This window comes from Telopea speciosissima, chromosome 3 (genome assembly GCF_018873765.1).
Source record: "Telopea speciosissima isolate NSW1024214 ecotype Mountain lineage chromosome 3, Tspe_v1, whole genome shotgun sequence".
Classification (NCBI taxonomy): Eukaryota; Viridiplantae; Streptophyta; class Magnoliopsida; order Proteales; family Proteaceae; genus Telopea; species Telopea speciosissima.
In genome coordinates, this window is record NC_057918.1 from 24884486 (window position 1) to 24903268 (window position 18783).

At 42.1% G+C, this 18783-nt stretch overlaps 1 protein-coding gene across 4 annotated transcripts in view; it reads left to right on the top strand.

Annotated features, from left to right (window-relative positions):
• LOC122656414 (ABC transporter C family member 13) overlaps positions 1 to 18783 on the top strand; it is a 139975-nt gene that overhangs the window by 23209 nt on the left and 97983 nt on the right. For all 4 annotated transcript variants that reach the window (XM_043850917.1, XM_043850918.1, XM_043850919.1 and 1 more), the window contains exons 6-9: positions 12482 to 12582; positions 14349 to 14418; positions 15524 to 15775; positions 16339 to 16408. In XM_043850917.1, coding sequence (XP_043706852.1) covers positions 12482 to 12582; positions 14349 to 14418; positions 15524 to 15775; positions 16339 to 16408 — 493 coding nt within the window. The remainder of the gene's footprint in view (positions 1 to 12481; positions 12583 to 14348; positions 14419 to 15523; positions 15776 to 16338; positions 16409 to 18783) is intronic.

Genomic DNA, 18783 nt, shown 5'->3' on the forward strand with positions numbered 1-18783 from the left:
AAAGTACCAACCAATTCTGTTCTATCAATATAAGACCATTATAAATTACTATAACTCAATGTTGAAAGTGAAACTAAGACTTCAACTCACTGACTTATAAGATGACCCAAGAAAGAAATAGGGATGAACCCTTGCAGTATATCACATCTTACAGAGATTTGATTACCAAAGCATCCCTAATGACACCAATTACCAAAAAACACCTACTAATCAAAATGGTCATAGTCTACTGCTAGAAATTTAATGTTCCTTTTACCTGTTATAGCCACACAACTATGAGCTATGACTGATTCCTCATTGAGACAAAGGTTCTTTATATCAACTTGATGGAATTAGGAATAATGGCTCGTGACATTATTTCCACAGCCCACTTTATTTATAATAGACTAGAGAATGTTCTAGAATAGGTACAAGTACAAGAATATCTCTAAGGGTTAAAATAAGACAAAAAGTACCCTTGTACTTATATTACAGCACTCCCCCTTAAGTTGGTGCATAGATATCAACCATGCCCAACTTGGAAATAATTTGATGAAAAACCTTGCTGGAAAGGACCTTTGTAAATATATCCGCCAACTGCTCTGCAGAAGTAATAAAGGGAATATAAATGATGCCTTGTTCTAACTTCTCCTTGATGAAGTGATGGTCAATCTCAACATGCTTCATCCAAGTTGGAATTTAGGAGATGAAGATAAGTAAGAAAGGAGGAAGAAGATGAGAGAAGAAGAGAGAAGGAGGAAGAAGATGAAGACAAGGAAAGGGAAGAAAGTGAGTTTGGTGGAATGTTGGGAGAATATTCTCAACTCTCCCATATATTCATTCACTTAGAAGTACAAATTACAGTCTTGCCTCCCATGCTAATATAAGATAGCTAAGGGAGGTAAAAGGTAAAAAGGAAAAACACATTACATCAAATTACAACATAATGGGATGTGTCTAAAATACCCTTATTAATTCTAACACTCCCCCTTAAGCTGGAGAATAAATGTCATACATTCCCAGCTTGCACAGAAGGGCACTGAACTGATAAGAAATAAGAGCTTTGGTGAAGATGTTTGCTAATTGATCACTAATTCTTACAAAAGGAGTGCATATGTGGCCAGAGTCAATCTTCTCTTTCATGAAGTGCCTGTCCACCTCCATATGCTTTGTTCTGTCATGTTGCATAGGGTTGTGGGCGTCTCATAGGTGTTTTAGTATCGAACCCTAACTCTTGAACTAGCTTCTTCAACCATAGAAGTTCACAAACTCCATGAGCCATAGCCCTAAACTCAACCTCTGCACTAGATCTGGCCACCATAGGTTGCTTTTTGCTCCTCCATGTGACCAAGTTACCACCCACAAATGTACAATAGCCTGATGTAGATTGTTTGTCTGAAATTGAACCAGCCTAATCAGCATCAGTGTCACCTTCAATTCTCAAATGGTTGTGCTTGGCATAGAAGACCTTTTCCTGGGCAGGACTTTAAGTACCTGAGGATCCGGTATATAGCATCCAAGTGTCCACTCTTGGGGGAATGCATAAACTGACTCTTCTGGACACCATGTGCTGCCCACTACATCAATCTCATATTGAAGGACATGGAGAATTTGAAACTTGTAAAAGGGGTAGTAGAGAAGGCAAGACAAGTGAGTACCTTCATCTATAATCATGGATTTGCCCTTCAAATGTTGAGGAGCAGGTGTGGTGGTGACTTTGTAAGGTCAAGGATTACATGGTTTGCAACTAATTGGATTGCTCTTTAAAGCTTAGAGTTGAAGAAGGCTGGACTTAGATTGATGTTTGCTTCTGAGGATTGGTTTAATTGATAGAGGTCTAGTTCTCGTGGAGGTCGGACAGCCCAGTCACCATTTCTAGTGTAAAGTTTTGGGATGATCTCAAGAAGGTCAAGATCTTAGACCCAGTTGTCACTGTGTTGAAATTGATGGATCAACAGAGGATGCCCACCTTACCACACTTGTGGGCAGCTATTGATATGATGAAGATGCAAGTTGAGACAGTTTATAGAAGGGGTAATACAAAGTTTATTCAGATTATCAGGGATCGATGGGAGAGGCAGCTTATGCATCCACTACATACGGCTGGTGAGTTTTTTTTTTGGGTGAATAAAAAAATTCATTGTTAAGAAGGGAGAACTACAGCAGCCCCCTTAGGGGGCGAAAAAGAAAGAACAAAAGAACCAAAACGTCAAACAGGGGAGGCTTGGAAGGATATAGAAGAGAGGCCCCAGGAAACAACAATAAGGCTGTTCCTTGGGGTGTCATTACAAAAGGATGGAGGAGCAGAGGACAACCTAGCTTTGATTTCAAAGGAAATGGAATCCCAAATCTGCTGGTGAGACCGAGATTTGGATGTCCATTTCTTGAGGTTATGCTCCATCCAGATGTGATTGATGACCGCACAAAAAGCCAACTTACCAACTATGTCGCAGACTCGCAAATGGATGATCCTACAAAAGTCTTGTCTAGCGAGAGCCACTCACTGTTGAAGGGAAGAATTCTTCGACTTCTTGGCAAACATTTAGCTAAAACTCCCTTCCAAATGGCTGAAGAGAAGGGGCAATCAAAGAAAAGGTGCTCAATATCTTCCTCATTGTTTCAACAAAGGCAACACGAACCGACAGAGGAGAAAAGACTTAGTTAAAAAAAAGGGAAGTGGGGGAAGGCAAATGAGGATACACTTGCTCAGAGCCCCCCCCCCCCCCTTACGATCCGATCTCCCGTGGGGCCGGGGGCTGTTACTGAAGATCTCCTGGGGAAAGGATAGGAAGGGGGGTCTCCCCCCTTCTTCCTGTGGCAAGAGGCAAACCCTTCCAAGCCCCCCCCCCCCCCCCCCCCCCCCCCCCCCCCCCCCCCCCTGTCCGAGGGTCGCTTCCCCCCCCCCCCCCCCCCCCCCCCCCCCCCCCCCCTGCCCCCCCCCCCCCCCCCCCCCCCCCCCCCCCCCCCCCCCGCAAACTTTTCCCTAAGTCTCTTTTGCCCCCCCCCCCCCCCCCCCCCCCCCCCCCCCGCTACTCGATTCCACTAAGGGTATGTGCTACCCTTCTTCCCGAGGAAAGATTCTCTATTCCTTTTTTCTTCTTCCCCCCCCCCATTCGGGACGATGAGAAGACAGCAATCAGCGGTGGCGGAGAAAAGACTACGTTGGAAGGTAGTTGGAAAGAGCTCCAGTGGTGAAGCGATTGGCGGGGACGTGATACTAAAGTAGAAGATTTCTCTAGGGGACAAGAGAGCTCTTGAAGCGAATGTGATCCCGGGCAGCTCTAGTACTAAATGTACCTGTCGGGGAGGGCACCCATCTAACACAGTTGCCTCTCCCAGAAGGGCTTCGAGAAATAGAAGGAAGAGCAGCCCAAATCTTGACAAGTGTCTGGTGTGATAAGGGAGCCGTGAGCCAACTAGTGGGGCCAAGGATAGCAGCAATTTGAGAGCCTCTTGGAAGGCCTGATCTATAGATGGTTCTTGGGCTAACGAGGTGGAGAAGAATGCCCATGGGGTGCCGATAATCCAGCCATAAGGAAGTAGAGGAACCATCTCCAATGCGATAGCTCCTTAAACAAGGGAGCGAGCATCTAAGATCTTACGCCAGACCCAAGAAGCATCCACAGTTGGGGAGACAGTCCAAAAGGAATCATGCTTTAGGTGCCTCGAATATCCATTCAACCCAAATACTTCTCTTTTTGGATACAATGTTCCAGATCAATTTGATAATGCCCGCCATGTTAACTGCTTTGATTCTACGGATACCCAGACCACCCTCCTTTTTTGGAACGCAAACAAAACCCCAACAAACAGGACAGAGGAATTAGTGCCTTTCCAAAGTAAAGAGGCCATCGGAGATTCCACAGCTTTGATGGTAGAGTAAGGCAGCCCATAAATACTAGACCAGAAGATGTAAGAGGATTCCAACACTGATTTGATAAGAACCAACTGACCCGCATAAGAGAGTAATTTGCCTTTCCAGAGCTGAAGCCTTTTCCTGATGAGATCTAGCATAGGAGTGCGCCTCGCAGGAATTAGGGGGAGACCCAAGTATTTGATAGGGAACTGACCAATAGAGAAGCCGACTTTCTCAATAAGGGAGTTTCTCTCCATGTCCGAGACCCCAGTAAGGAAGAGAAGGGACTTTGATGGATTGATGCTCAAGCTTGAGATCTCCTGGAAGTGCTGAAGACAAGCTATGATAGTTTCAAAGGAACTGATAGTAGCCTTGGAGAAGATCATGAGGTCGTCTGCAAAGGCCAAATGGGAGAGCTTAAGAGCTTTACACTTGGGGATGGGGGAGATGAGATTTTGATCCGTACTGGTTTGGATATCCCTTGACAGAACTTCCATAGCCAATGTGAAAATATAAGGAGAAAGCGGACACCCTTGTCTGATTCCCATGGATGTAGAGAAGTAACCTGCAGGGCTGCCATTGACAAGGACGGAGAGCTGGGGAGAGGAGATGCAAGCATGGATCCAGTGAACAAAAACAGGAGGAAATCCCATCTTAGTCATCACATTGATAATGAAGTCACATCATAGGGAGTCAAAAGCCTTGTGGATGTCTATCTTCAAGAGAGCAGCTGGGGAGTGGTTGGATCTAGTAAAACCTCTGACAATCCCATTGCAAAGAAGAATGTTGTCGACACTACTTCTACCTAGGATGAAGGCCGACTGATTTTCACTGACTAGTAAATCAACAACCCCCTTGAGTCTAATTGCTAGAATTTTGGCAATGAACTTGTAGATCAAATTGCAGAGAGCAATAGGCCTAAAATCAGACATGACTGAAGCACCATCCTTTTTAGGAATAAGACAAAGAAAAGTATGGTTTAGCCCTTTGATCTGACTTGGATTGTAGAAGAAGCTTTGGATGGCTTTGATGATCTCATTCTCAATGGCATCCCAAGCTGCTAAAAAGAAACCCATGCTAAAGCCATCCGGGCCAGGAGCACCATTCACTTTGAGAGTACGAATAGCAGCCTCAATTTCGACTTCATCAGGGATAGCTCGAAGAGAGGGGAGCAGCTCCGCAGGGATGAACATGTTAAGCAGATTGTTGGGGAAAGGGCCAGGGTCATCTAAAGAGCCATTGAAAATATCCTTGAAGTGTGTCACAGCCATATCCTTTATATCCTTGACTCCAGTGATAATAGATCCATCAGAACCCCGAAGCTTGAGGATGGAATTTGCATTAGTCCTTGCTTTCAAGGAGCGATGGAAATAGGCTGTATTTGAGTCTCCCAATTCCAGCCACAGGATCCTGGAGTTCTGCTCAAGAAAACTCTCTTCTTGGGCAAGGAGGGATGAGAGCTCCAAGGAAACCTCTTTTTCTTCTCCGGCCAAAGCAACATTTAGAGTATCTGATTGGAGCTGAATCTGAATGTTGTAGAGCTTGTCTTTACAATTCAGGACCTTCTGGGAGATAATACCTAAGGTGTTAGTGTTCCAGAATTTGAGGCCCTCCTTTACATTGCAAAGCTTTCTGGCAAAAGCAATAAGAGGAGAGGAGAAGGCATGGACAGGCTTGTCCCAAGCTTCCTGAACAGTGGGAAGGAAGGTAGGGTGGGAAGACCACATGTCAAAGTATTTAAAAGGTTGTGGGCCAAAAGAGGTATAAGGTTGGATGGTAAGGTTGATAGGACAATGATCAGAGATACCTGGGGTGTCAAAGGTGGCACAGGAGGAAGGAAGGGAAGAGAGCCAGACTTCATTTACCAGGATTCTATCCAACTTGCAAGAGATGCGAGCGTTGCCAGACCTTTTATTATTCCAAGTGAAAGATGGATCAGTCCATCTTAAGTCATTTACCCCTATGTCTTCAATACAATCATTGAAAGAGCTCATAGCATCCAAGTCAATCTGATCTCCTCCTAGCTTCTCATGGCTGTATCTTATAACATTAAAGTCTCCTCCAATCCCCCACGGGGTATTACCAATCTGGCTTGAAAGAGAGCGTAAGTCAGTCCAAAGGGAGAGCCTTTGGGTAGGACAATTTGAGGCATAGACCACAGTGAGAAAAAAGTTTGATTGGCTGGTACAGTCAAAGAAGTTCAGATGCATAAATTGGGAAGAAGAGGAGAGGAGAGAGATGTTATATTTACAAGGGTCCCAAAGGATCCAAATTCTGCCATTCGGATGGTGGGGGTAGTTAGAAAGAAATGACCAACCACGAGCAATGGAATCCAAGATACGGGCAGAATTAGCTTCTTTGATATGGGTTTCTATTAAGCAATAAAAACTTGCATGAACAAGCCTGATATGAGATCGAACAGCAGCATGTTTTGAGGGGGAGTTAAGACCCCTGGTATTCCAGAAAATACCCTGATTCATTAGGACAGCGGGGGTAGGTGCGCCAAAGGCTCAACGAGCCTAGAAATAAAAGACCAGGGCCGAGAGGGGCTTCGGTGCCTGCGGCAAAAAGTGCTGACAGGGGATAGTTTAGTCATTGGGCCAGCAGGGATCTTAGGGCCCTGAACAATAAAAGCCTGAACCGGGACTAAAGCAGAAGTGCATTGAACCTGGTCAACATGAGAGGGGTTTGATGAGTTTGGGTTCCTACAGGTTAAGGCCTGAGAACCTGAAAGCTGGGTAGAGGGCCCAGGACTAAGTAACGAAGAGGAGGGGTTTAGAGTGGGGTCCACCGGTAGACAGGTGGTAGAGAGAGAAGTGGTGGGACGGGTGTTAGGGATAAGAGGAGTACTTGTAGGTTTAGAAGGGTACAGCCTGTACAGGGATCTTTCTGAGATTGCAGTTGAAAGGGAAAAACCAGACTGAGGAGAAGAAATGGTTACAGAGGGGAGCACATCGAGGGAGCTCGAAAGTTGCAGTTGGTTAACCGGCAAAGAGGGAGAAGCAGGTATAGGCTCAGCAGAACTGCCAGAAAGTCTGGGCACAGAGGTACTTCGAGGAGGAACTTCCGCCATACGAGAGCTACTGCGATGGGAGATGTTGAACTGCAGTACCTCTGGGCAAGTAAGAGGTTCAGTTGCATCATCAGAAGACAGAGGAGAGAACCTGTTGTTACCCAAAGGTAAGGACCCCTGGCTTAAAGCACGATCCCCAGCAGTAGAAACTTTCCGGAGATGGCTCCTTTGCTTGAATCTGGTTCGAGTCCTACCACAAGAAGTGCCAATGTCCTCAGATGCAACATGAGAAGGCTCCTTAGCTTGTGGATGGGATTTGATACACCCAGATTTGGAGATGGGGTTAGGAGACTTAGCGGCACAGAGCTTTGTATCATGTCCAAAGGATTTGCAAACCAGGCACTGACGAGGCTTCCAGTCAAAATGGACCTCTTGCTCGAAGGAGTAGTCAGCACCCTCATGCACCGTGACAAAAGAGGGAAGGGGTTCTTCAGCAGAGACTTCAATGCAAATTCTTGCATAAGCAAGGCGGTCTTTCCTGGAGGTTCGAAGATCAGAGAAAAGTGGGGTACTAAGGACAGAACCCACAGTGCTAAGGCCATCGGTGCTCCAGTAATGGAGAGGAAGCCCAAGGAGGGAGACCCAAAGTGGAAGGGAAGAGAAAACCAGTCGCCGGAGCTGAAGCTGACGATGCCATTGCCGAAGGAAAATGGGCTTTTTACCCACATGCCAGGGGCCTCCCTCGAGTGCACGAATCTTGTCTTGAACCTCAGAAAACTTGAACAGAAAGAACCCATTATTGAGCAAAGAGATGTCGAGATTTCCTTGAGGGCGCCATTGCTTGGTGAGAGATAGCTTCACCGTGTGGAATGCAGGTTTTGAGCCAAGAAAATTACCCACAAGGCAATTTTCCCAGAGCTTGGCTTCATCTTCAAGAAAGCCAGGAGGGCAGAGGGCAACTTTTTTAGAGCCGTTAGTGGTGGGAGCAACAAAATGCAGGGGGAGACCATCGGAGATGGTAGAAGAAGAGTTGAAGAGGGCTCTCCAGTTGTCTGCAGAGCCAGACAAGTTTGATGGAGGATCATTTGCCAGCGGAGGTGGTGGTGGTGGAGCAACATCGGGCAGCAGAGGAGGTGGCGATTATTAACTTACATCGGGCAACAAGTCTGGTGAGTTACTTTATTAACTTCAGTTCAAGTTGTCAATTTGTGATTGTCATTTAGTTTCTTATTGTGGTACTTTGTTGTGTTCAACATACTATCTAAATCCTAAAAACCACTACAAGCATAGACTTGGGTTGAGAGAAGATTTGATAAATGTAGTTCACGCAGTGGTTGCTAGGTTTGAGTCAAATGCAACTAGACAAGGGGTTATCAATGCCGAGGTAAGAATCAGCTATTGTTTAGTAGGTAGAAACTTATGCAATTATACTTGTTGGTATTGATGCTAACTAAAATGGATACATATGAAAGCTTTTAGGGATGCTACTGGGAGTTTCGGCTGATCAGTGGCAACAACGGCTCGAGATGGCATTGCTCCTGGTTGGTCCAATCACCTTAGTCTTTCCATTCATATTTAAGTATGCACCCTTATTTACTATTACCTAACAATAATCTTTAATGCTCTCTTGTAGCTGAATGGTGGTTACAATATGACACCGATTCACCTATCCTATCCAAGATAGTACGTAGAGTGCTATCTCAGACATGTTCTGACACTTGATGCGAGCATCACGGAGTATGTTCAACCTCATACACTCCAAGAGGCGGAACCGATTGGGTGCTAAGAGACTTGAGGACTTGGTCTATGTGCATTATAATATGAGATTGAGAGAGGCGCACATACGACTTGGCATGGAACACGATATAAGCCCAATCAAGTTGACAGAAATATTCCAAGTAGACGTTGATGAAGAGAATCCCTTTATGAGTGGGCCAGGGATTGAGGTAAGCCTTTATTAGATGAGGCTGGGGGTCGGCCCAATAACGAGATTGCTTCATAAATGGGGATGATGTTGATGAGTAATATGGCAACCGAGGGCAGAGTTCATTCATAAACCCCACGTCCATTCGAAGCATACCCTGGTAGTAGTAGAGCTGATAATGATTAGTGGTCCCATTCCTCGGATGCCACTCAACCACCCACCCAGACTCAGAGACATGGTGGTGGTGATGATGATGATGGTGGTGGTCAAGGTTTAAAATATCAATGTCGCATATCATATCAGTGGGATGATTTAATAGATGTATCGTATGGGAGATACGTATCACACGCAATAGATACGCATGGAAATGGTCAGGATACACATAGAAATACACTTTTGGAGCAAAAAACAATATAAATAAGCAATATTGTAGTTTGTTTCCTTGATTCAACCAAAGTGTAGTTTGTTTCCTCGATTTTGATTTTTTTTTCAGCAAGGAATCAAAGCCTCAAGCATGAAATTTGAAAGAAGATGACACAAAATTGAGGTTTTGGGTGAAAACTTGTCTGTCCAGGTGCTACTGGTGGTTTCTAGAATCAGAATTCTGAAGTCCCATGTGCCTTTTAATGTGCGTATCACAGTATATCGCAATGTATCGCATTGTATCATGCTGTATTGGCCGATATGTACCGATAATTTTTTTTTAACCCCTAAATCAATCGTATCGGTACATATTGATCGTATCGTATCGCGCCATATCGGCCGATACAATGCGATACTGATTGATACCATTTAAAAAAAAAAAAGAGACGAGTCTCATTGTATCGTCTCGATACCCTGCAATACCGATACGTATCGACTGAGACAAAACGATATGATGCGATACTTTAAACCATGCTAGTGGTGGTATTGGTGGGTGTTATGATGATAATGGCAGATTAGCATCCTTACACAATAAGGAGGACTAGATGATTTAGGAGCCAGAGCGAGATCCACACAATTTACAGGGGAGACTTAGTTTACTCATACAACACAAGATGTTGATCATGGTGCACATACCTCTAGAGTTTACCGTCGAGGTCCTCGCAAGAAGTTCGGACTTACTGATGAGGCATCTGGGATGGATATATCGAGCTTGTCTGAAACTATAGAAACCACGAGTTTGGGGGAGACTAGAGGATCTGAGCATTGGTGCGTGCCATCCTTCATAATAGTGACCCCTAGTCCAGCACAACATCATGATAGTGGCTTTGAGAGTGTCGGATCAGTATCACATGCTGGGTGTGGACCATATGGTGGATGTGCTAGTGGACCATCCTTCGAGAGCAATGGTTCATTTGGATATGATGGTGGACATGGTGGATCTTCTACTTCATTTGGATATGGGCACGACTATGATGTATCTTCTGCTACATATGGATATGGGGATGGGTCAGGTGCTGGGTCATCTTTTGTCGATAGTATCTTCGGGTATCCAGCCCAACCATGTGTGCTAGCTCCACATTACAGTCTCGGTGAGCCCTTCTGTAGATTGTGATATCTCAGACAAGTTGATGATGGGAAATTATGGACTATTAGAACAATTAAGCCCAAAGCATGTCATGGGATACATATGTAGTGCACTTGGATGAACGGTTATGACATCTTTAGTGGTACGCGGCTCGTGGATTGGACACGCCAAGAAACTCCTCGTGGAATTAGTGGTGAGTGTTGTATAATTTATGGTTAACATGAATTATTTAGTTTTCTAGTAGTTTAACTATATGTGAACTAGTATTTATAATGAGGCTAGTGTACACTGTACAAGATCATTCAACATACACTAGTAAACTTGGGTAAAAACCACAAGTACCATTTTGTGTGTTTTTTTGTTTTTGTGAAAATAGTTAATGTATTGTGTTTAGAATGTCAAAAATAGGCTGTATAGAAAAAACCAGAGCAAAAAAAGCATTTCTGGGCCTCGAAACCACCAACTTGAGTTGGCTGGGAAAAAATACCAAGTTTTGACCAAATTTCGGTTTCTGGCTGGTCGAAACCTAGGTCGGCATCATCTCGATCCTTGGCTGGAACAAGTTGTATTTATCCTAACAAATAGCTTATCCTTTTTTAGTTTAACTGAAAAATTCTGGAAATTGGAACAACACTGGATGATGAATTGGGGACATTTTTGGTTACTAAGGTGAGGCCATGAGAAGGTTGTAGAGATTGCATGATTAGTGTCAAGAAAGAAGAAAATGCTACTAATGTGCGTGCCCTGAAGCGAAAACGAATGGAGAAAAAAATCAGAGATTGAGACCTGCTCCGATAACATAAAAATGTGGAACTGTCCATGATCCCAATTTCTCACGAATGCTCTATTTATGATGAATATTATGTTTGATAAGGAAACAAATGCAAAAATATAGAAGGAGAAAACAGATGTCACAATCCAGAGATCCAAGGAACTTATGACTGCTGAGCTAGCTGTGCTGACTGAACAGATGAGATAACTGAAGGACTACTACCTTTCATGGACATGGTCAATGAAGGAAATATCATAGTATGTATTCATCCCCAAGCAGCCACCTTGATTAAATAGCTCTGCTTTTATCTTTTGTTTTTTTGACCCCTTCTTCTTTTTCTTCTTAACCTCAGCTGGAATATCTATAAGCACAGAGCTTTGATGATTTTGGTAGGTCAAATTATCTACAAGCAAAACTCATGCCAGAGGACCTTTGATGTGGATAAAAAACTGCCACCCATTCCATGATAGAAACAGTTCCTCCTCTCTGTGTGAAGTTTATCAAAAAAATTTGAGTTCTGTGAGATAGGACCCAAGGAAGATGGTTTCAGTGCTTTTCAGGGCCAGCTGTATCATGTAAAATAGACCATGTCTCTCTATCTTTAGATCTACCCAAGAAAGGAAAGGAAAAAAAAAACCCTGTTCATGGGATCAAGATTGTGTACTTTACTGTAATTGTTGGAAGTTTGGCAGAAACAACCTAACTCAGACCAATAAATTGTGGAGAATCTTTTGCTGGGACCCTGTTTACTTTTATTACCGGGTATATGTATGTCTAATTCTATGTCCAAGGAAAAAAAAAACAACTACGAGTGGTCTTCTCAAGTTCTTTTATTTCTTAAATTTTTACAGCATTAATAAGTAACAGCATGAGCATTATTGACACTAAATATGTGCGGTTTCCTAATGACCAACATTTGTCTGAAATCCGAATGTCATTTAAAACCCTCATTTGAGACACTTATGACTTACCTCTGATCTGTCCATACTGCAGGTGCTTTATTTTGTATAAATTTTAAGGGATAAGAACTCTATTACTGACTCCCAAGTGAAAGAGGTCTGTCTATGTCATTCATTCATACTGTGAATTGACAGATGAGTGATCCTTCTGATTATGCAGCTGCTATTCACCTTGTACCATGAATAGAAGTTAAGCTTGAGATGAAATTAGATTTACTATGTAATCAGTGTCATAGGAATTACTCATAAAATAGAGGTAGAAGTTCTCTAGTTGATAAAATAAAATGGCCAAGACTGCTCCATAAGACTGGTCTTGACAAAATGCCCTTCTACGTGACTTGTTAAAATGTTCTTCGCCCAGTGTGTCATCATTAGTCATATAGTTCGATTTGCACACTCCAGAACTTAAATTGTTTGTTTTATTGTGCCTTATACTGCATGAGAATTTATAGAAAAAATGTGTAACAGGTTGTAAGAAATTTTAAAGAGAGCTGTTCCTTTGTATTGGATGTCGTATTTGTGATATATCTCAACATAGGAAGAGTAATAAGGGAATCTTCCAGCAACAGGTATTAATTGCTGACCTTTTTTTCTCAAAATTTCCTTTTGTATCATGATAATCATGCTGCATATATCTGCGGTTTTTTTTTTTTTTTAAGTTTTACAGTATTATTGGCCTTTTACTTTATCTTTTATTAAATGTAGGATGTCATAGTTGCGACTTGAGATAGTTTACTATACAAATGTAATCATCTGAAATTAAAAAAAAATAACTAGCATCATTGAATCTTGATGATAAATAAAAATAAATATATTATAGTGGAGCAATGATGATCTATTCTACAAATGGATAAAAGTTCTTTTATTCATCTGATGAATATATTAAAATCTCTTTTAATGTAATACAATTAAACATTACTATTGTTTTTTTTTTTTGGATGAATAAAAAATCCAATTACCAAAGGAGGAAGAAAAAAGGGGGGCGGATACAAGCAAAAGCCAAGACCTGCCAAAGGCTAGGACAGGCAAAAGGGACAAGGCCCTAACACAAAGTGCAAACTAAAAGGGGAGCCACACGCTCGCAAAAAGGAAAAAATACCTAGCTAACCAAAAACCAATAGGCTCACCTCCAATAGCGCTATTCCTGGTCAATAGGCTCAGGAGAATCTGACTATCCCGGGTCAATAGGCTCACCACCAATAGTGCTATTCTTGCCATCCAAAATGATAGGCGAAAACAACTCCGGACCAGGCAGGGAGTAAGAAATGTAGGGGCGCTTCTTGGGGAAAGGAGGGGAGCTGGGGTTGCGGCGAAGGAAGACATGGAGAGACGTAGGGGCAGAGGAGTGATGAGAAGAGAGGGGGTGGCAGGAGGAATTATGGATTAGGGGAGAAGGGGAAACTGGCCCATTAGAACTAGATGGGCCAGGCAAAGATGGATTGAAAATTGGCTGGATCGGGGGAGGAATGGGCCCAGAAGAATCCGAAATGTCAGTCAAAGAAGGGACTGGCCCATTAGAATCAGATGGGCTTGCCAAAGAGAGGGGGAGAGGGGGCCGAGACAGAGAGGGAAGGGGCAAAAGCGAGGGAGTCAAAGGGGGGACTATCGAGGGGGGGGGGGGGGGAAGGTCTAGGGGATAAAAAATGCTTGACCTGCTTTTGGAGAAAAGAGGAAATCCCAACGTTCGAGGGAAGCATTGTGTGAGCCAGCAGAGGGATGCCAGGCTCAGCACCCGAAAGAGCAGAGGGGATTTGTGCAGGAAAGGGACAGGTCAAGTTCAACTCCTCGGGAGGGGAGAGGTCGTCTTCACCACTGAGGGTGGCAGACTGAAGGACAGCGTTATGACCTGCTGTAGCAGGATGGGGACCATTGATCCGAAGGTAGAAGAGCAGCAAGGAGAAACTCGGAAGGACCTGCCAGCAAGTCTTAATTGCGGCTCCTTCTCCAGCCATGACTGGGATCACGATGAGCATAAGATGCCAGAAGAGATGAGGCTTCAGGCTCAGACATCCCAGGAGGGTTGTCTTTGCACACAGAGGGTCTTCTACAAACCCCAGTGGGGTAGGCTTCACACACAGCAGCAGCAGCAGCGGCAGCAGGGGTCTTGCAAGGAGAAGCTGCATCACAACCAGCGGTGGTCGAGGACTTGCACACAAGGGAGGAGTGACCAAAAGTCTTATTATTATGAAACTTCTAGTTTTCTGTTTGGCAATTTTTCTTGCCATGCGTTTTTCTTTTTCGCTTAACATTTTTATGTTGCTGTACATTGATGCATTTGATCTTTCTGTTGCTCCAATATAGGATCCATTGACTTTATGGTGTTTTACACTTGCAGAAAATGTGGTTCACTAGAAGATTCACTTATCTCATGCAACTTGGAAATAGAGGATGATCTTGGAGATTCTGTATGTCTTTTTACCATTACCTACAATTACTTAGTGTTATTTGAAGATATTTGCTCTGTTTTTCTTTTGGGGGGGGGGGACAAAATTTCAATAAGTCACAGTTATTTACTTCTGAACAAAGCAATGCCTTATCTTTTGGTTGATAAATAAGTATTTCAAATGGGCAGTCAGGTGTCTTCAAAAGTAGATTAAGCAGTATTCCATGGATATATACCTGAGTTTGGAATCCCACAGGTGCATGGAGTCTCAGTCTACAAACTGAACAAAGATGGATTACATTCTTGGATGAAAATGATATTTTCTGTTAAATGCCAAGATGTAAAGTGAATGATATCATTGAAAAACCTAAAGATAAGGGCACTAATGAATTCATATAATTTATATTTTCCAACTAGAAGCTTTTTGTAGGTCATAACAGATGTCATGAAGGATACCTGTTGTTCATTTATGTCAAACTAGTGCTGAAAAAGAAACATAGTAAACTAGTGAATAGCACATTATGAAGCGGTAATATTCATTCTTTATCTGGCTTCAGCATTGGCATCACACCAAATTAATACCAATGCTCTGAATAGTGAATAATTGAGTGCTGATTTATATACATCCCCACGTATTTTGGAATGCCTGGTGTTCATTTATGCCAAACAAATAGCGAATAGCACACTATGAAGGGGTAAAATTAATGCTTTGTTCAGCATCAGCATTGGCATCAGATCATATTGATACAGATGCCCTGAGTATTGAAGTATTTGGGTGTTGATGTAATGACTGAATGGTTACCTAATGGTAGTTACCTATGTCTTGAACACACTTTGTTGTTCTATTGATCACAATGAGTTAAGAGAAATTGTAAATCATGTTTTCATAGATTTGTGGGGAGTAGTATACTTGCATTACCCATTACTCAGGCTTGGGGGATTCATGAATTAAGGTGTAGAATCATTTACCAAATTGTTGTTTCTATGCTGGCAATTCTAGTGATGGATCTTATGGGTCCATTGGAATGCAATTTTATATTTTGTTTGTTTATTAATATTTTTATTGAAATTAATCCTAGTTAAAGATTTTCTTTTCCCCCTTCTCCTGGTTTGCTTCATTGTCTTAGGGTAACACTTGCAGCTATTGGCATACCCTCACTTTCAAGTCGATCAATTCAGTAATGGACCGTGGTGTGCTTAAGCAGCTGGATTTCGAAGATCTAATTCAGCTACCCATCGACCTGAATCCTTCCACTTGCCACAGTACACTGCAATGTTGTTGGGTAGCTGAGCAAAGGAAAAATTTCTCTCATCCATCTTTGTTTAGAGCAGTATGTTGTGCATATGGACGGCCTTATTTCCGCCTAGGCCTATTAAAGGTACTTTTTCCAAGGTAGCTTTCCTCTTTCGTAGGGTTATTGCCTTTTTAACTTGATTTATCCAGTAGTTACAAGATAATAGAATGATATGGATACCCAATGTATATTTCATCTTTTAGTGGTCAAAAGACACTTAGCCACCGTTAAAATAATTTAGATTTGATGATTAGGATTGTTCAGATGGAGGCAGTGATACTGAGGAAAATGTAGCGCTAACTAAGTTGTTTCGGGCAGGTCATTTAATCTTAACCAACAAGCTGGATATTCCATTACATTAGATGATTTGTTGCAATAACTGTTAGACTTTGACTTGTTTTTCTTTGAAGTGTAAGTGGTAATTTTAGCGATGGCAAAAATGACAAAATCACTGACTAAATTTTAATATTGTCTTGCTTAATGGTGAAATGTAAAGCATTAATCAATTGAGATCTTGGTAATTGTTATTGTACGCAGTATATATTTTATCTATAGTCATACTATTTGATGATGTACTAATCTTGATTTTTGTCAAACTGTGCCATGCTCTTCCTATAAATATATTATCAATTTTCTTATTTCTACAGGTATTAAATGATTGTATTGGTTTTCTTGGGCCCTTGCTTCTCAATAAATTGATTACGTTTCTTCAACAAGGTAAATAAATATTTGATAAGTTTGATGAGTTTATTTTTCTATAGTTGTATTCTCTTCTGTTTAGCAATTTGGATTTCTACCCATATTGATTGAACATGCCCATCATCCACTTTCAAATTCATGTAAAAGTTGGTAATTCTACTTTCTAATAGAACTGAAGCAGCATTTAAGATGTGCCTGAGCTCAAAACAGTGCTATGTTTTTATCAATGCTCTGCCTTCAGCGTAGTTTTTCTTGTAAGTCCCCTTGTGAAGAATAATGCAAGTTTCTTATAACCTTTCTTATTTTTCCCCGAAATATCCCCCAAATAAAAAACCTTGATGAGACCAATTAGTGGGTCTCTTACAGTTTAAGGCTTGAATTGAAACCAAACATGGATGTATACATTCTAGTTCTTATCCTGGTGTATCAAGGTCCGTTTCTCTCAATGTTGTTGTCAAACATCTCATCCCTTGTAAGAAGATATCTTCTTCTCCAAACACAATCAGGATAATGATTTTTACCACAGGGAATTTCAGATCTGTGTTTTTATGTCCTGTAAATCACTTGAGTTGGATTTCTTCCGATATTTTTTATATACTTTAATAAGAATACCAATGATATTTGCATGAGGACTCGGACTTAATTATGTATCTCTTCATGTCAGTTTGAGATGGAAATTATATGTTTCTATTGTTCCAATTTGGGAGTTATGATCCTTTTGGAACTCTATTTTGAGGGACTTCAGGTTCATAAGAAAGGAAACTGTTGTAATATGGGTATAAGGGTATACAATAAGCAAAAAGGTCTTGCGCACATGCATGGTAATGAGAACAAGTAATGGTTGTTCTTTTAGCCATGCCATTAATGCAGACCCGGGTTGGAATAACCCTTGTTGGGTTGCTTAAGGGCCCACCCAAGAAAAGAAGCACTCAAATCCAAAGTTGAATAGCAAACTAGAAGATAAATCAAGACTTATAACAAGCAATGGCAGGATTGTAATTAATCTGAAGTTGTATATCACATTGTGAAAGATTTCAGAGAAACCCAATGGACATTAATATAGAGGGCAGACCTTGACAAAACGGTAAGGTTGCTCCATTGCGACCTAGTGGTTGCGGATTCAACTCTGGAAATAGCCTCTCTGCGAAGCGGAGGTAAGGCTGTGTACATTATGACCCTCCCCAGACCCCGAAGTGGTGGGAGTCTTGTGCACTGGGTACGCCGTTTTTTTTAATGGACAATAATATATTGCCATTAGGGGAGGCCATAGTTTTAGGTTTCGTTTCAAGCCTGGTTTATCTTAGGCTCAAATCTGAAATATTTCACAAAATGGTGAAATTTCGGGCAAAACCTAGTATGTATTGCTGGATGGTTTTGGTTGTGGTTTCGAGGTCCAAATGGACAAATTAGGTCCCAGAACTGTTAGCTTTTAGAGTGAAAGAAGAATACGAGAAGAAATTTCAAGAGAGCAGCCACGGTTTTGGTTTGGTGTGTTATGTCTTAAAATAAGAGACTAACATGCTTATATTGAAAAGAATATATAATTACACACAGGCCCTTGGCCTCATACAAATGGCATAAAGAATACATAAAAGAGGGGTTATGTACATATATAACCTTGATACAACTATTCTTAACAAGAACTTCTAGGAACCCCTATTTTAGGCCCTCTAAACATAGTAGAACCCTTAGATTTAAAAGCCCCCCCAAAGTGGTAGTTTGACTTCGGATATATACTGCTGTATACATGCTCTGATATGGCCTATCCCACAAAAAATTTAGTACTAGAATACACGTAATTCTATTAAAACTACTTAAATATGCATTAGGAATGAATAGACATAAAATAAATTATCAAATGTTATACATGTGTAGGTACCATGACCTAAGGAAATCGATTGGCATGTGATGCGTTCTTGGTCTTTGGCAATAGGGGGATTGGTATGAACATGATAAAAAGGAATCAGTGTCACCACCTAGAATGAGGGCCTATAAAGGGGAGGCTCAATCCCTTGTCAAGGGAAAGAGGCGGATTTAATTCCACATGGTTTGTTCAGAGATTCGGGTTAGGGTCAGATTACGAAGGTGGGAAGGTGTTAGGCACCCACTCTGCCCGGTAGAACCATAGTTCGAAAACTCGTGAGATCTCGGGAAATCTCGACCGAGATCTTGGTTTTCTAGGAGGTCGAGATGAGATGGCATACGAGTTGAAAAAGTGCAACAACTCTCGCGAGATCTCGTTGAGATCTCCCGATGCTCTTCCTGCTCCTGCACACAGCTCCTATGAAGTCTGTCCCTCAAGCTGTCTCTCTCCCATGGGTTCCTCTGCCGTCGACTGCCATAGATCTTGCCTTACGATCAGATCTTCCTCGCCATCTACGTCCCTTCTTGAC